General features: G+C 45.9%; 1 protein-coding gene across 1 annotated transcript in view; it reads left to right on the plus strand.

The window, feature by feature from the left end:
• Positions 1–22,061, plus strand: part of LOC140425121 (probable acyl-CoA dehydrogenase 6) — a 116,720-nt gene that overhangs the window by 61,708 nt on the left and 32,951 nt on the right. The window contains exon 3 of the mRNA XM_072509035.1: positions 15,883–16,012. Coding sequence (XP_072365136.1) covers positions 15,883–16,012 — 130 coding nt within the window. The remainder of the gene's footprint in view (positions 1–15,882; positions 16,013–22,061) is intronic.

Here is a 22,061-nt window from a genome sequence, read left to right on the forward strand (position 1 = left end):
TAGACTGCCCAAGAAAATTTTGAGATTATTCGGACCACTGTGCTTCCAAAGACAGCCTTGCTGTCACAGCTTCATTGCCTGGTTGTGCACATCTAAAGTCAGTTAGAGACACCCAGAGAGAGGAGGAACAGAGAAAGTAACAAATGACAGATTATATTTCTAGTTTCATTGACCAAGTTTCAACTTCCAGGTCACCAGAAACCATCCCAACCAAATTAAATTCTGATCAGCATAGTCATGTCTGACTGATGTGACTCCTGTCTGAAAGCAACATGATTGATTCTTCCTTGCTCAGTTCGGGATGAATGACAAACGGTCTAGTGAGTGACATCTGCAAGCACACCTACTGCTGCAGCATTAACTCAAACTTGATATTTTGTGGCTCCACAGATTAATTGCATGTATGTTAAAAGCAAATTACTGCGGATGCTGGAATCTGAAACAAAAACAGAAAATGCTGGAAAATCTCAGGTCTGACAGCATTTGTGGAGAAAGAACAGAGCTGACTTTTTGAATCTGGATGACTCTCCACCGAGAAGCCAAATGTTTATCTCCGTTCTCTCTCCACGGATGCTGTCAGACCTGCTGAGATTTTCTAGCATCTTCTGTTTTTGCTACATGTATGTGACTGATTGTGAGTAACGAGCATATTGAACAAAACTCGATTAAGTGGGGAGTTTACAAATATTTTCACCCAAAGGGCAATGGCAGTCTGGAATACACTGCCCAAAGATTGATCGAGGCAAAAGCTTTCATAGCACTTAAAAAGACCACTTGGCCATGCACTTGAGATTCTGTAACTGACCAAGAGCTGTAAGATGAGATGAGACTGGATAACTCTTTTCGGCTGGTACAGACACAGTGGTTGAGTGGCTGTTCTTGTGCTGTAAATCTATCTGTTTGCTTAGGAAAACGCAGGTAATGATCAGAATAAAATTACAATTATCATAAAGAATGTGGCAAGTTTATGCAAAATAAAGTAAATGGGTTACATAAACTAGGACTAGAAATGTAAAAATAGCATATGGAAATAAATAGATAACAAAGCTCTGCAGAACAACCATTTGAGCTTGGAGAATGGGCAGCATTTAATTATTTATTATCTTGAAAGGCATGTGGAATGATGCTGCAAAACCATAAGTTATTAAACTGAATAATAAGCAATCTTGCAGCAGTGGTTATATTGTTGCCAAACATAACCAAGGACCATTTAGATGCAAACCAAAATTAATTATTTTATTGTCCAAATTTACTTTTTAAACATTGTAGCAGCAAAAAAAGCCTTGTTGACAGTTAACAATGAAAATTGATTTAAACATCTTTAGGAAATATTAGTGTTGCTTGGAGGCATACCAGGAGCCATAACAAATTCCACTAGAAAGACAAGAGTGTGTACACCATGGAAAATATTTATCATTGCTGCTGGCACGGAGCAAAATGGGAATGGAGAGGTCATCTGAAGGCTAGATAGAGATTTATCTTACTGGTTCTCCATTCATGCCAGGAAAAAATTCTAATCTGTTCTTAACAATCAAAAAATGTATTTTAATTGGATGCATATTATAAAATACAACCATTGTAATTCTTGGTGGGAATACTCCGTGCTAGCTATTATTTTCATTTCTTATTTTTGTTTAGTTAAGCTTTTGAGGTCTTTTCACAAAGGTGTTGATTCTCAAATTTTCAGTGTTTAGCCAAAATGTTGAATGCCGGTGCGGTTCATTTATTTTTGTGTTATTTTGCAGATGAGAAGAGGGGAGTTAAAAGAAGGCTAATGGGCAATGTTTCTATTTAAAAAGTCTTTGTTCAACACACAATAAAAACCTTGAAATAATTCTTCCTATCCCTTGACAAAACACAATCTGCGGGATTCTCCGTTGGCGAGATCCTCATCTTCGCTGATTTCCCGACGGCATGGGGTGGCCCACAATGGGAAACTCCATTGGCCGGCTGCTGGGACGGACGATCCTACTGCCGGCGGGGGCATGCCATGCCACAAAATGAGACTGGCGGGACAGAGAATCCCACCCAATATCTATAATATAGGCTAAGTATGAATTTCATAATCTGCTCCATGCTGTACAACTTGGAGTAAGTGAGGGATGAGCCATCTGCAGAAGATATTTCTGTTAAACTATTGTTACAAGCAGCAAGAATGATATGGTAGCTTCTCATTCCATCATCAGTTAGGATGACCTGATGCTGGTATTGTAAGGGCCCTTCCTGTAGATTCCTTATTTTCCCATTTTTTTTGCCATTATCATTTTGATCCATGGATGCTTAATAGACATGTATCTCTGAGTCAAGCAGCAGACAGAATGAGGAATTCAAGAGTTACAACATCGTATATGGTGCTGCTAGCTATGGACAGAAGAACGCAGACTTTCCGGCATCCGAGAGACGGGGTGGGACTTGGATCGATTGATTGGCTGGTGGCCAATCAAATACCCAAAAGGCTGTTCTGCCTGGTAATAGGTTATAATTGTATCCTGCCTGAGTGGGATTATTTCCAGAGACTTATGTTAAGCAAAGTTGAAACCTGGACACACAGACAAGGACTTCCTTCCGTCCCGTCCCATTCCCCATCTTCCATCCTTCATCCTCCTATATACCCGTGGGTCTTGTACGCAGTCGAGGTACCCCCTAGCCTTTGCCTCGTAGCACACTTGGTATGTCTGTCCTATCCTACTCTTTCTTACCCACAGTTGGTCTTCTCCCTCAGGTGTGTCTCTTGGAGGAAGACTATATTGGCCCTCAGGCTTTTCAGATGGGTCCCCCCCCCCCTCCTGCGGGATCAGCCATACTTACCGTATGGATGTTCCCTTGCACTCTGGGCTTTCCCTTTGTTTGGGGCCATCCAAGATGGCTGCCGTTGATGCCTTTGTTCCAGCCGTCGCCATGTGCACCCTGTTGTAACCAGCATTCTACCCTGTGTCCACCTACACCACTTGGACTGCAACAGTTCAAGAAGGAAGCTCTCAAGGACAACTAGGGATGGGCAATAAATGGTGTCCCATGAATATCAAAACAAATGTAGCATGCAATGATAAAATACCTTTTGGGCTCATCAAGCTTGGCACTTTGCAAGACATTACTTAGTTTTGTCTATCATTTTCTCTGAGATAATAGTGAAAATGTCCAGAATGTTTATCTAACCTTACAACTTCCGTTATTCAGTTCTGTTATTTTTCATAATCTTGTTATGCCTCAACAGTACAGCTAATTATTGGACTCGGATGGCCTCTGTATCTATCTAGTGTTTCATCCTGCTTCTAACTTTCTTTGTTTCTCTTTTATTTTATTTTTCCATTTTCCCTCACTTTTGTTTCCAGGTGCTTTCTCGTTAGCTGTCTAATTTATTCTCACTGCATGAATCTAAACAATTAATTTCTGCAATTTATTTGACTGTGGTCGACTTTACAATTTAATGCAATCCAATGCTCACCCAAAGTCCACATTTTTACAAAGCTGTGGTTAGAAGCATGAACACTGGCTGATTTTCCTTTACTTGTGCTGTTATGAAATGTGTCTTCAGTGTGAGGGGCATAAGCAATGCAGTATTGAAAACGTATCTTTTTGGACACCCAGTGTCAGCATCTCGCACTTCCTGCATCCATTGCCCCGATGCTGTACAAGACTTGTGTTGGGGGTATATGTACATAAAATAAATGTTTTGCTTATGAAAATCTCTTAATATTAACAGCTAATTTGTGAAAGATTAAAAACAAGATTTATAAAATCAATAAGTAATTCAATGTTTCCTTCTACAATATTGCAAAAGGTATGGGCCCTGAAAATATTCCAACAATAGTACGGAAGACTTGTGCTTGGGAACTTGCTGTAGCCCTTATCAAGCTGTTCCAGAATAGTTGCAGCACCAACAAAGTAGAAAATCACCCAGGTATGTCCTGCGCACACAAAGCAGGACGAAGCCAACCCAGCCAATTACTGCCCCATCAGTCTAGTCTCGATCATCAGTGAAGCAATGGAAGGGGTTGTTAACAGTGTTAGCAAGCAGCACTTGCTTAGCAATAACCGACTCACCGATGCTCAGTTTGGGGTCTGCCAGGACCACTCGGATCCTGTTTTAATTGCAGCCTTAATTCAAACATGGACCAAAGTGTTGACCTCCAGATGAGGTGGGAGTGACTGCTCTTGACATCAAGGCCACATTTGACCGAGTGTGGCATCGAGGATCCTAGCAAAACTGGAGTCAATGGGAATCGAGGAAAACTGTCTGTTGGTTGGAGTCATACCTAGCACAAAGGAAGATGGTTGTGGTTGTTAAGGTCAATCATTTTCAGCTGCTTCATCAATGACCTTCCATCATAAAGTCAGAAGTGAGGACGTTTGCTGATGATTGCACAATGTTCAGCACCATTTGTGACTCCTCAGATACTGAAGCAGTCCATGTCCAAATGCAGCAAGACCTAGACGATATTCAGGCTTGGGCTGACAAGTGGCAAGTTACATTCATGCCAGGCAATGACCATCCCCAGCCAGGGAGAATCTAACTATCACCCCTTGACATTCAGGGCATTACCTTCGCTAAATCCCCCTACTATCAACATTCTGGGGGTTACCATTGACCAGAACCTTAACTGGACTAGCCATATAAATACTATGGTTACATCTGCAGCCTCTTCCAGGAAGATCTGCTCCGTCTTGTACTTGGTGGTATGCAAAGTAACTGTTAGAGCAGGTCGGAGGCTAGTTATGCTGCCAAACAAATAAGTGATGTGGTATTTGAATTATACTGCCAATGCGATGCTGGTCACAGTGAATGCGTACTCTTCTTCCAACACTCTGTGACACCATGCCACATCGTCAGTGCTGTATTTTGGGAAGGGAGGGAATATTTTCATGCTACTTTTCTTAAATCCAAAATATTGGCGAGGTAACTTCTACTTAAAGTGAAAATATACTCGTAATTAATTTGAAACTCATTTGAACTGATGGAGGTTAAGGTTTTATTTTGTTTGTGATTTGATTCCTGCAGAGCATAGAACAGACATTAGGAAGTTCCTAATATTTAGAATTTCGTTCTTACAAGTTCCAGGAATTGTCACAACTGGAGAGAGAAACTGTTGATTAGCTCTTACCCTATCATTCCCAATGTGTGTTTGGCAGATTGTTTCCTGACAAATTAAATGAAAATATTCATTTCTGTACAGCTAAATCGGAAAATGAGAAATGCATTGGCCAATGCTATGTCTATTTCTTCACATTCTTTTTCCAAAACATTATTTCAAAAATGACAAAAACAATTGCATAATTCAATGACTTTATGCAAAGTTGGTGACGATGCACTGAGGAATTCTAACCTCCCAAGACTGTGTGTGTTGAGGGTCTTTGGGGGTTGGTTGGTGTTGGTGGTCAGGGTGGGTGAAAATTTGTGATTTTTAGAAAAGGAACACAACCCAGCTCCAGTGTGCCCACTTCTGGTTTTAAGGGCTGCACATTTGTTTGCTGGTGAGAAATCCAAAAGCCGGAGTTGGCAATTTAATACTTGGATGCTTGAGAGTGCTATTTGCTCAGTTATTTTTAACTTGGCTCCCCTGAGCAGCATCAGGGAAAGGGAGGCAGATTTAAACAGCAGTTGAGATGGGTATTTAAACTTGCCATTGTCCATCTGAATAAAAACGTATTGCAGCTGGTTTCTCAATTCCCTCTAGCATGTGTTTGGCAGAGGGTGCTTGTATAAAGCTGCATCCGCACAAGCTTTTGAGTGTTTTAAATTGACAAGATCAGGATGGGTAGCAACTTGGATGTGTTTTTAACAGCATATAAGAAGAGGGAGACCAAGAGCACCCCCAGTAGCACTAACACACTGTGCTGGGATCAACACCTACAGATGAGGGATCAAGGTGGCAGAAGGCACCACCCACGCACTGTTTGCAGATTGTGTCTTTGACCTTTCCGAGAGTAATGTTTTTACGTCATGTCGTGATAGACATCTGCAGCCTCTTCCAGGAAGATCTGCTCCCTCTTGTACTTGGTGGCATGCAAAGTAACTGAAAGTCATCAACTCCCTAAACTTAGTGCCGCTGGATCCTTCCAGATGCTACTGGTAACCTAATCGGGATCTCCGAGTCCATTGTACACAAATGCAGAAGCACGTGCCTGATGGCTTGTTTGCACGGTTGACAATTACGTACATTTCCTCTGTGATGACGGCCAGAATGATCATGCAGGAGTGTTTGGCTACGTTGCTGGATCCCAACAGGCGTGGCTGACAATGAGGATAATAACAATTGACTGCAACAGGGCAAAGATAGGCTAGCTGAATGGGCAGACAGGTAGTAGATGGAATTCGGTGTGAGGTGATGCATTGTGGCAAAGGGATAGGGATAGGAACACAGACTAATGTTACATTTTTAAACGGTGTACGGGGATAGAGGGACATCAAGTTCATGTGCATAGACCTTTGAGGGTGGCAAAAATGTGTTGCGAGAGTAGTTAGCAAAGCATAAGGGATAATTGTGTTGGCTTTCGCTCAGAGGTATGGAGTACAAAAGCAGGAAAGTTTATGCTGAACCTGTATAAAGCTCCAGAATATTGTGCCCAATTCTGACGACGACGCTTTAGGAATAATGTAAGGGCCTTTGAGAGAGTGCAGATGAGACTTACCAGGGCTAAGGGATTTGGCTACAAGTTTAGCAGACCGGGAACGGGGAGTATAACTAAATGGGCCTTTTTCGAAGTGACATGCAGTGACTCGTGGCGCTCTGCAGGGATCAGTGTTTGGGCCCTAGCTATTCACAATATACATCAGTGATTTGGATGAGGGAACTAAAGGAAATATTTCCAAGTTTGTGAATGACATGAAACTCGGTGGGAATGTAAGTGGGTGAGGAGAATGTTAAGAGACTTCAAGGTGATTTAAGCAAGTTGAGTGAGTGGGCATATAGTTGGCAAATGCAGTATAATGTAGATAATTGTTATCCACTTCGGATGGAGAAATAGAACGGGAGGGTATTATTTAAATAATAGATTTGGAAATGTTGATGTACAAAGGGACCGGGGATGTCCTGGTATATCAGCCACTGAAAGCAATTGCTTAAGCATGCAGGTGCAGCAAGTTAGGAATGCAAATAGTATGTTGGTCTTCATTGCAAGAAGACTTGAGTACAAGAGCAAGATTGCCTTGCTTGCAGCTGTATAGGTATCGGTTAGAACACATCTGGAGTGTTGTGTGCAGTTTTAGTCTCTTTATCTAAGAAAGGTTTTATACTTGCCAAAGAGGAAGTGCAGCGACGTTCACCAGATTCTGGGATGTCATATGAGAGTTTGGGTTGACTGGGCCTGTATTCACTGGAATTTAGAAGAATGAGAGAGGATCTCATTGAACTGTATACAACTCTGACAGGACTGGACAGACTGTATGCAGGGATGTTGTTTCCTTTGACTGGGGAGTCTAGAACAAGGGAGGAGTGGCATAGTGTCATTGTCACTGGAATAATAATCCAGAGACCAAGGGGACCCGGGTTCGAATTCCATCAGGGCAGATGGTGAAATTTGAATTCAATAAAAATCTAGAATTAAAGATCCATGAAACCATTGCCGATTGTCGTAAAAACCCATCTGGTTCACTAATGTCCTTTACGGAATGAAATCTGTCATCTTTACCTGGTCTGACAACATGTGATTCCCGCAATGCGGTTGACTCTTAAATACCCAGCCAGCGACGCCCACATCCCGTGAACAAATAAAGAAAAGAAAGGGGGGTCACAGTTTCAGGATACAGGATAGGCCATTTAGGACTGAGGTGAGGTGAAATGTCATCACTCACAGGGTGGTGAACCTGTGGAATTCTCTACCACAGAATGTTGTGGGGCCAAATCACTGAATATATTTAAGAAGGAAATAGATTTCTAAATTCTGAAGGTGTCTAGGGGTATGGGGAGAGCACTGGAGTATGGTGTTGGGATAGAAGATAAGCCATGATCATGTTGAATGGCGGAGCAGGCTTGGAGGGCCGAATGGCCTACTCCTATTTTCTATATCAATGTTCGGTTGGAGAAGCTGGAGTTCTTGGAACAGAAGGGACTGAGGAGTATGACGGGTTTAGAGTATGATAGATTTGAAGAGTATGACGGGTTCAGTTAAGGTAGACAAAGAAAACCTTTCCATTAGATGACAACACAAGGACTAGAGGACACAGATTTAAGGTTTTGGGCAAGAAATTCTGGAGGAGTGTGAAGAACTTTTTTACGCAGCAAGGAGGAAAGGTCTGGCATTCGCTGTCTATGGGGGAGATGGAAGCAGAGACACTGAATGATTTCAATGGAAATGAGATGGGCATTTGAGGAAAATAAACTTATGGGATACAACATATGTATTTCTAAATGCTCTGCTATTACATCCTTGATAATGGACTCTGACATTTTCCCATTGACCTATGTTGAGCTAACTTATAGTTACCTGTTTTTTGTCTCCCTCCCTTTTTGAATAACATTGGCAGTTTTTCCAATCCTCTCGGACATTTCCAGAATGTAAGGATACTTGGAAGATTACTGCCAGTGTATCTACTATCTCTGTAACTATTTCCTTTATTATCCTAGGATGCAGCCCATCAGGTTTAGGGGACTTATCGGCCTTGAGCCCCATTAATTTCCCCAGTTGTGACAGTTGTCGTCTTTATTTCCTTCCTCCACTTTTGCCCCTTGATTATTTAATATTTAATATTTTTGGAATGTTATTTGTGTCTTCTAACATGAAGACTATTTATTTAACTCTTCTGCCATTACCTGGTTCACCATTATTATTCCCCCAGTCTCATTCTCTAAGGGGCCAATGTTCCCTTTGGTCCCTCTCTTCCTTTTTTTATATTTAACAAAGATCTTAGCTGTCCCTTTTTACATGTTTTTCCCTCATGGTTTATCTTTTCCCTCTTTTTTTTTTTGGCCATCTTTTGTTGGTTTTTAAAACATTCCCAACCCACTGGATGACTACATTTCTTTGTCACATTGCATGTTTTTTTCCTTCTGATTGGGCACGCAGGCCCCCCCACCCCGCCCTTTTCCAGCTCTAATTGCCTGCTTTCCTGTTGGATGTCCATTAATTGGCAATCTAACACTTGATTTGATGAGCTGAGATGACAGAGGTAGGTGTGCGGATCACTCTGTTTCTGTTCTATCTACCTCGCCCCACTAAAAAATGTAAAATGCAGCCCAAGGAGTTTTTATAAACTAAAAGATATTCTTCCAGCACGGTGAAGTTGTGACGATTGCTTCAAAAATCTATTTCCATAATCATCTTCCATGAGCAGGGGGTAGAAACTCTGGAATTGTGCTTCAAGGAGGGGCTGTGGTGAAGAGCCAGGAGTGATTTTTTTCGGGCTGAAATAAAGAAAAAGGGGTTTTCCAATTGATGGGAACATCAATTTGAGACAGTTGAAAGGGTGGGAATGATGCTTCTTGGAGGACCGAGTGCCATGCAACTGGGGATGGGCAATAAATGCTGGCCTAGCCAGCAATACCCACATCCCATAAAATGACTTTTTAAAAATCCAGAAGTAAAAGGCAAGGTGAATGTGCCAAGGGTATAAATTCAAAAGAGATGGGAGTCAAATCTTTCCATGCAGTGGCAGTGCTTGGAGGATTGCCACTGCATGCGCTAGTTCTCCCAACCCAACACTTCTGTACATTCATTCCAGGATCTCCCAATCCTGGCTGTCAAAGAAATATGCAGTGCTGCATTCCCCGGTAAACTCCGTTGAAGCGGAGCAGTCAGGGAAAGACGGGATGCACCCCAATTTCACAGCGCTATCAACCATGTTTGGTCTGTTAAGTTGAAAGATCGAGGGTTGGATTTTCCGCAGCCCCGTGCCATAATCGCGGCCGGCATGGGGGCAGAGAATCCACTTTCACGCTGTAATCGGGCCCGGCGCCAGACTGGCGATTCTTTTTCCCCCCCAAATCGGCGTGATCATGGGGTATGCCGTGCCGCCGGGGGCCATTGCCAAAGGCCTGCTCAGCACTCCTCCGGTCCTGACCGGCCGAGTTCCTGCCAACGTGGAACTAATCACCTATTGCTGGTCAGGATGCTCGCGTAGCGGGCGAATCAGAGACCGGGGGTGCCTTATAGGCAGCCGCTGGAGGCCGTTGCCGTGCGCATGCGTGGACTCAGAACCGGAAGTGCGGGGGCAGCTAAAGCTGCGAAATTTACTCCGGGTCCCTGCTAGCCCCCTGCAGGGCATGGAATTAGTTCAACTTTTTAATAGGAATTTTGGGAGTAAAACTCTACCGTTTTTACGCCGGTGTGGGGACGTCTCATTTTGGGAGAATCCAGCCCCCGGTCTTTGAATGTGGGTTAGTATGCTAGGGGTTGGTTTAGCAGAGTGGGCTAAACAGCTGGCTTGTAATGCAGAACAAGGCCAGCAGCGCGGGTTCAATCCGCGTACCAGCCTCCCCCAACAGGCGACGGAATGTGGCGACTAGGGGCTTTTCACAGTAACTTCATCGAAGCCTACTTGTGACAATAAGTGATTATTATTAATAATATTATTATTACTTTTATTATTATTAAATGGGTGAGTGGATGGGTCAATGGTTGAATGGATAGGTGGGTGGGATGGGTAGGTGGGTCGGGTAGGTGGGTCATATGGATAGGTGCCGAGAAACATTGGTGGGTGAGTGGTTAGTCTGGTTGGGTCCAGAAGATGAATCTGGATGAGGGAAGGATATCACGGTGGTCCAGTGGTTAGCACTGCTGCCTCACAGCTCCAGTGACCCGGGTTCAATTCCAGTCACAAGTGACTGTGGAATTTGCACGTTCTCCCAATGTCTGCGTGGGTTTCCTCCCAAGTGCTCTGGTTTCCTCCCACAGTCCAAAGATGTACAGGTTAGGTGATTGACCATGATAAATTGTCCCTTTGTGTCCAAACATGATGTGCAGGTTAGGTGAGGTTGCGGGGATAGGGTGGAGGCGTGGGCTTAAGTAGGATGCTCGTTCCAAGGGCTGGCGTAGACTCGATGGCCTGCACTGTAAATTCTATGATCAGGTCAGGGGAGGTTAGCGAGTAGCTAGGTTTAGTTTCGGAGGGTAGTTGGCTAATCCAAGGTAGTCGGATCTGGTCGAGAGGGTAGTCAAGACCGGTTGGGGGGGGTTTAATTAGGTGGTTGGGTCAGGTCTGGCGGATAGCCAGAACAGACCTGGGGTGCAGTCGAGATGTCCGGGATGTAGGTGGAGGTCAGGGGATAGCCTGGTCCGGTCAGGGGACAGTCTGGCCCGGTCAGGGGACAGTCTGGCCCGGTCAGGGAACATGGATGGCTGAGGGATAGTCGAGGGGTCAGCTGTTAGTTGGGTGGATTGGGGGAATGAGCTGAGCCAAGGGGCCGGGGGGGGGGGGTGACTGGACAGTTCAGTTGTATAGATACGCAGGTGTTAATCGGTCTAACATTTCCTGGGAACTAATCGGGTGTAAGTGTCACAGATCTATATCACGTTTCTGACTAGTGTTCAAGTTCACGTGTCAGGACTTCACACAGGGTCCTGATGTGCATCTTCAGTCATACATCTCCCATACGTGGAGACCTGAGTGTTTGGGCTGGTATCTCACTGGTTTTGCTTGCCCTAAAAACCCACCTGGGATAGAAGCAATTCATGATTGTCTGTGAACTTTCAATTTCACTGGGTGGATGAGATAAAAACTACATTATTAATGTGGTATAATTTGAACTAGTTCACAAGTTTGACTCTCATTTTGATATATAGTTCCCTATGGGCTAGATTTTACAGCTCCCCTGCCTGTCATGTTTTTGGGTGGACAGCCCACCGCCTTACTCATGATCTGTTTTGGTGCCAAAATCGGGAGCGGCGTCAGTTTTTGAATTCTCCGCCCCTGAAATGCGACTTACTCCTAGAATAAGCCGTGCCGATTATCCACCACCTCAAACCATTGCCTGAGGCCCACCCCGCAATGCTCCGTCCCCGACCGGACGAGTTCCTGACACTGTGGGATTCTCATGGTCCCAGCAGTTCGGGAACCTCGCGTGGCGGCTGTGGACTCAGTGTAGGGCCGCCACAGTCGGCGGAGGGCTGATCGGCGGGCAGGGGGTCTTCATTCAGTGCAGGGGCAATGTGGGCGGGCGGTCCAGGTCCGAGGGCTGAGTCCGTCACTGAGCACGGCACGGCCACTGCGGCCTCGGAACCGGAAGTGCTGGGGGCCGTATCAGCAGTTAGAGCTACGAGCTCTACACCGTCTCCTTGCTAGCCCCCAGCAAAACGGGGAATCGGTGGTCATTTTGTGCCAGTCTTCCTGGCGTAAAACACCAGCGTTTTATGCCGGCGTGGGGACATAGTCTCCAAAACGGAGAATCCAGCCATGTTCTCCTGCTGGAGGAGAATTGCAACTGATTTACGATCTCTCTGGGAACGCAACTTATGAAGCAATTCCGTATTCTTTGCCATGCAAAGTTATTCATGGTGATGAATATGAGAGATTCCCTCGGGAATCCTGCTATCGGGCCGCCATTTCAAGCGGGCGGCCCGATAGCAAAGTCCCGCAGCCGGCCACCCAGTATTGCAAAGCAGCCTCCCACCCCTAGATTGTCTGGATGTCGCCTTCCTCCAAGTATGGGGATGAACCCCCCCCCCCATCCTCCAGGGACACTCTTAATAGGGAAACTCGCCCCAGGGACCCAATGATTAGGGAGACCCCCAGGATTCCCTAGCATGGTGTTTAGCATTGGTGCTTCACAGCGCCAGGGTCCCAGGTTCGATTCCCAGCTTGGGTCACTGTCTGTGTGGAGTCTGCACGGTCTCCCCTTGTTTGTGTGGGTTTCTTCAGGGTGCTCCGGTTTCCTCCCACAATAGGTACCTTAGACATTCTGAAATCTCTCTCCGTGTACCCAAACAACCGCCGGAATGTGGTGACTCGGGGCTTTTCACAGTGACTTCATTGCAGTCTTAATGTAAGCCTACGTCTGCCAATAAAGATTTTTTTTTAAATGAAGAAGAAACCCCCCACAGAGACCCCTTAAATGAAGGGACGCCCCCACAAAGGCCAACTAACTAAAGGGAACCCCCTAATTGGAGGGGCAGCCCCCCCACAGAGACCCCTTAACTGAAGGAACCCCCTATAGAGACCTCCTCACTAACGGGACCCCCCCTCCACCCCCACCTGGAGACTCCACATGTCCTAAGCATCAACTACATCAAAGAGTGGTAAGTACATTGCAGTCAGACGATTGAGTGATTGGAATGCACTTGCATCTCTTCAATGTGGTTGATGTTTGTAAAATATTGAGGGGGCAGGTAATGTATTGTGGGGGAAGGTTGGCCCTCGGATGGACTTTGGGGGCAACTCCCCTGAGGAGTTACATCCTTGGCCCAGCACGAGGACCACCATATCAGGGCCAAGATGGTAAATACCAGAAGTGATCCGCGCCCATGTAATTCCTGGCCCAAGGGACCGAAGTAATTCCTGGCCCAAGTGACTGAAGAATCACAGAGGGATCCCTATTTTTCCTCCGGCCAATTCTCCATTCTATTGGGAAACCCGCTTCACGTATCCAGGGACGGAAAATCCAACCCGCTTATCTGCAGCGATTTATTTTAAGACTGTCAAGTCCAGGAGACTTGTCAGTCTTTGGTCTCATTAGTTTACCTAGTAATTTTTGTCTAGTCATAAAGATTGTTTAAATTCTTCCCTTTCTGTTGCTTCTTGACTAATCTTGGGAAGCCTTTTGTCTCTTCTTCCATGAATGCAAATGTAAAATACTTATTCAAAGTCTGACATTTCCTTGTTTCCCATTAATTCACCATACTTATTTTCTGAGGGACAAATGATGGCTTTAGCTTATCTTTTTATATACATGCAGAAACTCTTACAGTTTGTGCTTATATTTCTTGATAGTTTACTCATATTCTCATTTATCCCTCAATTATTTTTGGTCATTCTTTGCTGCTATTTGATGTTTCCCCGATCTTAGAATTTAGAATCCTACAGTGCAGGACTAAGCCATTCAGCCCATCGAGTCTGCACCGACTCTCTGACAGAGCACCCTACATTGGCCCACTCCCTAGCCCTATCCCTATAACCCCACCTATCCTACACATACTTGGACACTAGGTGACAATTTTGGCATAACCAATCCACCTAATCTGCACATCTTTGGACTATGGGAGAAAACCGGCCCAGAGGAAACCCATGCTGGGAGAACGTGCTAACTCTACACAGACAGTCACCCAAGGCCAGAATTGAACCCAGGTCCCTGGCGCTGTAAGGCAGCAGTTCTAAGCAGTGAGGAAACAGTGCTTCTTACCTGCTACTAGTCTTTGCGGTAAGTGCACCTTGGGCAGGATTCTGCATTTGGGAGACCATGTTCTCCCGCCAGAGCTGAATTTGCTGGGAGCACAAATCAGGAAGCGATTTTAAATCCTTAACAATAGTGAGATCCTGAGGCTAAACTCCACCCCCCAGGATTTTCTAACCAAAATGTTTATGAACATCAAGCTTTGATTGTCAACTCCTGGACCACATTTTCCATTCCACAGCTGAAACTCAGTCACTCAACAATAAAGGGGAGAATGGAAAGCACTTAACTGAGTTTGAAGATATCCAGGAGCTGTCAATCAAAGCTTGATGTTTATAAACATTGCAGTTATGTGAATTAGAAATTCCATTGTGTTATGACCACTCTTGCCTCTCGCGTTTATTCAAGATTATTAAATAACCCTGTGTCATTACAGATTCCCAGATTTAAAACAGCCTGTTCCCTAGTTTGTTTCAGAACTGTTCTAAGAAACTGTCCTAACTATACTCTTACCTACTCATTGTCAAGGCTATCTTTGTGTGATTAGTCCAACCGATATGAAGATTAAAATTGCCAATGCTTATTGCAGCTCCTTTTTACAAACTCCCATTATTTATTCATAAATACTGTTTCTTACAGTGTTGCTATTGATAAGCAATTAAACTACTTCCATCAGTGACTTTTCCCTTGATATTTCCTTTCACCAACCAAACTAATTCTACATCTTCCTATCCTTCCAAAATGTCTTCATTCTACCTATGTTGTTGGTACAAAACTGGACCAAGACAACTGGGTCCTTCCTCTCCCTCTCCCAAGTTTCTCTCCTGCCCACGGTGAGATCCTTAACCCTGGTGTCGGGCAAGCAATATAGCCTTGGGGGCTTGCTCACTTAGCTGCAGAGAATAGTATCTATCCCTCTAACTGTACTATCCCCTATTATTATGACATTCATTCTTGCTCCCCCACTTGAATGGCCCCACCCACCACAGTGCTGTGGTCAATATGCCCATTCACCCTGCAGTCCCTACTCTCATCAACGGCAAGAACGGACAAGTGAAGGAGCTGAGGCCCCTGCAGTGCTTCCTTCTGTGTCCTTAAACCTGCATCACTGGTTGTCACACTTTCCTGCCTCTGACTGCAAACTAAATTTGATTGTGCTTCCTCCAGATCGGAGAGGTTCTGATAAGAGTTGGTGGTGTGCTTGATGGTAGCCTGCTGGGTCTGGATGAAACACCGTGCTCCTAGCCCACAAGCAGTGCTGGAAAGAGTCTTCATGGATTCACACTCTCCCGTCTACCCTGCCAGATTTACTGAGGCTTCAGAAAGCCAACTACCTTTGGTTTAAAAATGGACTTAAAATGAAAGCAGGGCTCATTACAATATTTAAATGACCAATCCGTTTCCTGCAAGCAGCTCGCTTATCCTCCCTTGTCCATTATAAGTAAAAATGGATGTAATCAAAGAGACTTTGGTTCCTGTTCCAGATGTATCGTGTTTTAACCTCTGATTTTTAATAGTTTTAACCCCTACCCACCCATTCTTTTGGGAGTTAATGTTAAAATCAATCTGTTGGCCGTCAGCCCATTGATATTGTTGAAATACATTTTGTTTCTTTTCCCAGAATATGGCGGACTTGGTTTGGATTTCAGCTACAATATAGCAGTGGCAGAAGAACTGGGAAACATACCGTGCGGTGGCATTCCCATGGCAATCGGTGTCCAGAGTGATATGGCAACACCAGCTCTAGCCAGGTATTGACTGTTTTGTCAGGGTGGCATGTATATTTGGACACTTATTTGGTAAAGGAAAATCCGGAGTGCTATCAAAAGTTTAAGATGGAGCTAATAATTTGTTGACATAATTTTACAAAGTAACAGTATTGTCTGAGATTTGTCCTTTCCCTACTGCTTAAATGTAATTATAAACATTCCATTCAATTCAAATCCCAAATGTGCCCACAAATAATCATGTGGAAGCTTAGGGCTGGATTTGCCTGATCCTAGGTCCTGAGGTGCAGCCCTTCTCCCCATCATCCTAATGTTGGTACAGTTTGCTGAGACAGGGCATGTATGCATTCATTGTGGTCTCCTGGGGGAATTTCAAGCATGTTTGGGGGGGGGGGGGGGGGGGGTGGCAGTTACAAGGGAGCTTCTGGATGGAGGCACCTTGCCAACCACCATCCGGGGTCCAACTCCAATCATTGTCGGGCTTCCCCCACACGTGGGAAATCCTGCCACCAGCTTAAAACTTCAGGTTAGACAGGAAATGCCCTGTAAATGGCTAATAATTAGCTACTTTAGGACCTTAATTGGGGCAAGGGCAGGTGAAACATCCAAGGCCTCGCCAGCCCCGGCTAAGCTGAGAGGTCAGGGTCAGCAGAAACCAAGTGGAAGCCAATTCCTTCTATTTCAGGCTGCCACTCCCACCCTGCCTAAAAACCTGCTGGCAGGCAAGCATGAAATTCTGGCCAGTGACTCATGGGTCCCTAATGTTATTCTATTAGGGAGCGATATCAGTCAAAAATGTATGCCCCCTCCCTCCATTGGAAGCAGGCAGCCAGAAGGCATAAAATGGATGGCATGGCAGGTAGTGACTTGACCATCGGCTACCCACTGCTGGTATTTTACCAGCGGTGGGCGATGTGTCAGATAGCCTGGCTGCCCTTGGGCTCATTGAGGCTCTTAATTGGCCAGCTCATGTTCTTCCTGAGAGGGCCAATGACCCCACAATACACCAGTTGGATTTGAAGAGCTGTCAGACGTTGTTTGATGGTAATCCCACCTCCAAGGTGGAGGCAGAAGTCCCCACCTGAACCAATTGATGGCCTAACAACTGTTAAATCTGATCTGACCTTCCTCGCAATATGGAGGCAGGCTCGCCCCTGACTTTTGAGTCTTCAATTAAGCAGAAGTCAGACACCTCTCTGTAGGTATCAAAGAAAGTTGCCACCCCACTCCTCAGTACCTTCAGGCAGTTGGTTCCAGATTAATTTAGGGAGTACATGTTAATGTGGCTGGAAAGTGTTGCAGGCACCCAAGTAACAAGGTTATTATTTTTATGAAATAATATAAGTCATGCACTTTCGACAAGATCCTTCCACATCACACAGGCAGCTGCATTGACATGTTCGGTGGGGAGGTGGTGGCGTTGCGGTATTGTCACTGGACTATGAGACCCATGGTAATGCTCTGGGGATCCAGTTTGTATCCCACCATGGCAGATGGTGAAATTAAGTCAATAAAAATCTGGATCATGAAACCATAGCCAGTTGTTGTAGAAACCCATCTGGTTCACTAACGTCCTTTTAGGGAAATAAATCTGCCACTCTGACTTGATCTGGCTTATGTATCTCCAGACTCTGAAATGGCCTAAGAAGCTACTCAATTCAAGGGCAATTAGAAATGGGCAACAAGTGCTGGCCCAGCCAGTGATGCCATATCCCATGAACACATAAAAAATAAATGCCTCCAGAACTAAGAGTGCCATTATTTTCCCTCTTATTTAATCTGTTGGTAGATTCAAATTGCACTTGTGATGTAGACCTTATAGACTTTTTGGACTCTAGAATTGTCTGAAGTTAAGGTCCGATTGGTAACTTGATTTTTGTTTGGTGTAAGACTCGACCCATTGTGTGATTGAGCAGAAATGTACTATGTACAATAGAGAATAGAGAATTTAATTATGAATTGCATTACACAAGTCCTTGGGTAGAAGGTATGACATTCCACATTCCTACAATTCATCCTCTTTCACCCTTCAGTTCCTTGCTGTTGAATCTTCTACACCGAGCGTGATCCCAAACGTCTCGGTTAATACCCAAAAAGCAGCAGAATGTGTACAATCACATCTCCCATATTCTCTCTAATCATACTGGCGATACATACATGTCCAGTCACAGGGAGTTCCTGGGCCACTCTTGCCTCTGCCCAACATCTCATCAAAATCTCCAAATCACAGAATTGCTCGGGCCATTTGACCCAGCTCTCGGTTAATGACTGTCTTGCAAACCTTTAAACAAAGGCCTACTAACTGCAGTCAATCTCTAAGCACCGTATTCTTCACAAATTTAATTAAAGGAATTAATGTAACCATGGCCGATCAAAGCAAATAAATTAGATGTAATCAACCAAGGCTCAATATTATAAACCAATCAAAGAGGTTAACCAATCAAAGAGGTAATGGATTGGAATGACAATGGAATACTTGTTAGATTGGTAAAGGATACTGTCAATTGTTGCAGTTTGAGGCAAATCGAATGTTCTAGGCAAGATTGCAATTTTAAGTTATTTGTCTGTTTTTCCCAAATACCTAAAATCTTCGATTTCCTAGTCCTCTTCTTTATTTTGCAGATGCCATCTCTGTGCCTTTTCATAGTCTTTAATTTGTTGCAGTTCCTTAAATGTTGCTTTTCACCTTGACCTTTGCCCTTCTCTATTTTTTCTGGGACTGATTTGGTATAAATGTTCTTACTTCTGGCACTACTTTTGTCTTTGCCTTTCCTAATGATATTCAAATGCGCTAACATCAGGATTTCGGGCAGGATCATTATCTTGATCTGCAGAGACAGCTGGAGGTTACACCCTGCTTCACTTCCGCCAAAAGAGTAGGAGGCCAAAATTTCCACTGAAATCATTTTGGATGATTTATTCTACCAACAGCCGTGTTTGTGACAGATAAAGTTGCACATCATTTTACCAAAGATTCGTGCTAAGTCCCATGAAAGCAAAATGTTCTTTCTTGATGAACATGTTAAACTAGCCTAAAGTCCCTGATGCACAATCAATTATTGCGAAAGCGAGATTAGAGAATAATCGAAGGCTTTATTAGACAAGATGTGTTCCCCAGCAGCTCGTAACAGAAAATGGCTGCAGCCGGGGATGAACACCTCTTTATACCGTCCACTGGGCGGAGCCAGCAGACAGGGATTTACCCACGTCTCTCTAATACAGTAGTACTTCCAACACAGGTACCGTAATACATATAATACAGTCTACCACATTCACCCCCTGTTGACAAAAAGTCCGGCGGGGGTGGTGGCAAAGCCTTTAACAATAACAATAAAAACCACAGTAACAATTACAACAAATAAATCAATCTATCGGGGGTCTTGATGGTCCTCTGCAACCATTGCAGTCTCGGTGGTGATGCAGGTGCCGACTCAGGCATGTTCGACTCCGGGAGCATGCAGTCCTCTGCTTCGTTACCTCTGGGTGGAAACAGTGGGAGGACGGATCCTCCTGGGGCGGGGGCTGCGGTGAGGTGCGCTGGTGGGGAAGTGGGTGGAGCAGAGAAGAATGGTTCGGGTGGAGGGATTGGTGAGGGGGCCGTGGGTGGGGATCCAGCGGGTGCCAGATCCCGGAGGGAGACCGTGTCCTAGTGTCCATCGGGGTGTGCCACGTAGGTGTACTGCGGGTTAGTATGAAGAAGGTGGACCCTCTCAGAGGGTCAGACTTATGGGTCCGTGCATGTCTCCGGGGTAGGACGGGTCCAGGAGATGCCAGCCATGTTGGGAGTGATGTCCCGGAGGTGGACATCCTGGGAAAAACAAGAAGACGTTCATGGGGGGTTTCATTAGTTGTGGTACACAGGAGTGACCGTATGGAATAGAGGGCATCGGGGTGACCTCCTGCCAGCGGGAGATTTCTATACTGTAGGGCCAGCAGAACGGCCTTCCAGACCGTCCCTTTCTCCCTCTTCACCTGCCTGTTCCCCTGGGGGTTGTAGCTGATCGTCCTACTTGAGGCAATGCCCTTGCTGAGCAGGAATTGACGCAGCTCATCACTCATAAAGGAGGACCCCCCTATCGCTGTGTACGTAGGTGGGGAAACCGAACACAGTGAATATACTGTGGAGGGCTTTAATGACGGTGGCAGCAGTCATGTTGGGACAGGGGATGGCGAAGGGGAACCAGGAGAACTCATCGACCACGTTCAGGAAGTACGTGTTGCGGTCGGTGGAGGGGGGGGGGGCCCTTTGAAGTCCACCCTGAGGCGCTCATGTGCTCCCTGTGCTTTATCTGGTCGGTAGAAGTGCGGCTTGAACTCTGCGCAGATTTGGCAGTTTCTGGTGACGGTCCTGACCTCTATGGAGTAGGGCTGGTTGCGGGTTTTGATGAAGTGGAAGAACCGAGTGACCCCCGGGTGGCAGAGGTCATCGTGTAGGGTCCTGAGTTGATCCATTTGTGTGCTGGTACATGTACCGCGGGATCGGACATCAGGAGGCTCGTTGAGCTTCCCAGGATGATACAAGATCTCATAATTGTAGGTGGAGAGCTCGATCCTCCACCTCAGGATCTTATCGTTTTTTATCTTGCCCCGCTGCGTATTACTAAACATAAAGGCAACCGACCGTTGGTCAGTGAGGAGCGTGAATCTCCTGCCGGCCAGGTTAAGCCTCCAATGCCGCACAGCTTCTACAATGGCCTGGGCCTCCTTTTCGACAGAGGAGTGACGGATTTCAGAGGAATGGAGGGTGCGGGAAAAGAAGACCACCAGCCTGCCCTCCTGGTTGAGGGTGGCCGCCAGAGCTACGTCCGATGCGCGCTCGACCTGGAAGGGGAGGGACTCATCGACAGCGTGCATCGTAGCCTTTGCGATGTCCACCTTGACGCGGTTGAAGGCTTGGCGGGCCTCAGCCGACAGGGGAAAACTGTGGATTGGATTAGTGGGCGGGCCATGTCCGCGTAATTGGGGACCCACTGGGCGTAATAAGAGAAAAACCCCAGGCATCGTTTCAGGGCCTTGGGGCAGTGGGGAAGAGGGAACTCCATAAGGGGGCGCATGTGGTTGGGGTCAGGCCCTATTACTCCATTCTGCACTACGTAGCCAAGGATGGCTAGGCGATCGGTGCTGATCACGCATTTCTCCTTGTTATAAGTGAGATTAAGGAGTTTGGCGGTATGGAGGAATTTGCGGAGGTTGGCGTTGTGGTCCTGCTGATCGTGGCCGCAGATGGTGACGTTATCTAGGTACGGGAAGGTGGCCCGCAATCCGTACCGGTCAACCATTCGGTCCATCTCCCGTTGGAAGACCGGGACCCCATTAGGAGACCCTAAGGAAATGAAAGAGCCGGCCATCTGCTTCGAAAGCAGTGTATTGGCGGTCGTCCGGGCGGATGGGGAGCTGGTGATAGGCAGACTTTAGGTCCACTGTGGAGAAGACCCGGTACTGTGCAATCTGATTGACCATATCATATATGCCTGGGAGGGGGTACGCGTCGAGCTGCGTGTACCGGTTGATGGTCTGACTGTAGTCAATGACCATCCTGTGCTTCTCCCCGGTCGTTACAATACCACTTGGGCTCTCCAGGGCCTGTTGCTAGCCTCGATGATGCCTTCCTTCAGCAGCCGTTGGATTTCCGACCGAATGACGGTCCTGTCCTGGATACTGTACCGTCTGCTCCTGGTAACGACGGGTTTGCAATATGGGGTGAGGTCCGCAAACAGGGAAGGCGGGTCGACCTTGAGGGTGAGAGGGTTATGGGTCCGCCGAATTTAAAAGTCAGGCTCTGGAGGTGGCACTGAAAGTCCAGGCTCAGGAGTGCGGCAGCGCAGAGGTGGGGGAGGATGTAAAGCCGGAGGTTTTTAAACTCTACACCCTGGATAGTGAGGTTCGCAATGCAGTACCCCTGGATTTCCACAGATTGGGATCCGGAGGCTAGGGAGACTTTCTGCTTAACGGTGTGTACCGTGAGGGAGCAGCGCCTTACCGTGGTGGGGTGAACAAAGCTCTCCGTGCTCGCTGTGTCGAAAAGGCAGGACGTCTTATGCCCGTTGAGTTCCATCGTCGTCGTCGCAGTCGT

Source organism: Scyliorhinus torazame, chromosome 6 (assembly GCF_047496885.1).
Source record: "Scyliorhinus torazame isolate Kashiwa2021f chromosome 6, sScyTor2.1, whole genome shotgun sequence".
Lineage (NCBI taxonomy): Eukaryota > Metazoa > Chordata > Chondrichthyes > Carcharhiniformes > Scyliorhinidae > Scyliorhinus > Scyliorhinus torazame.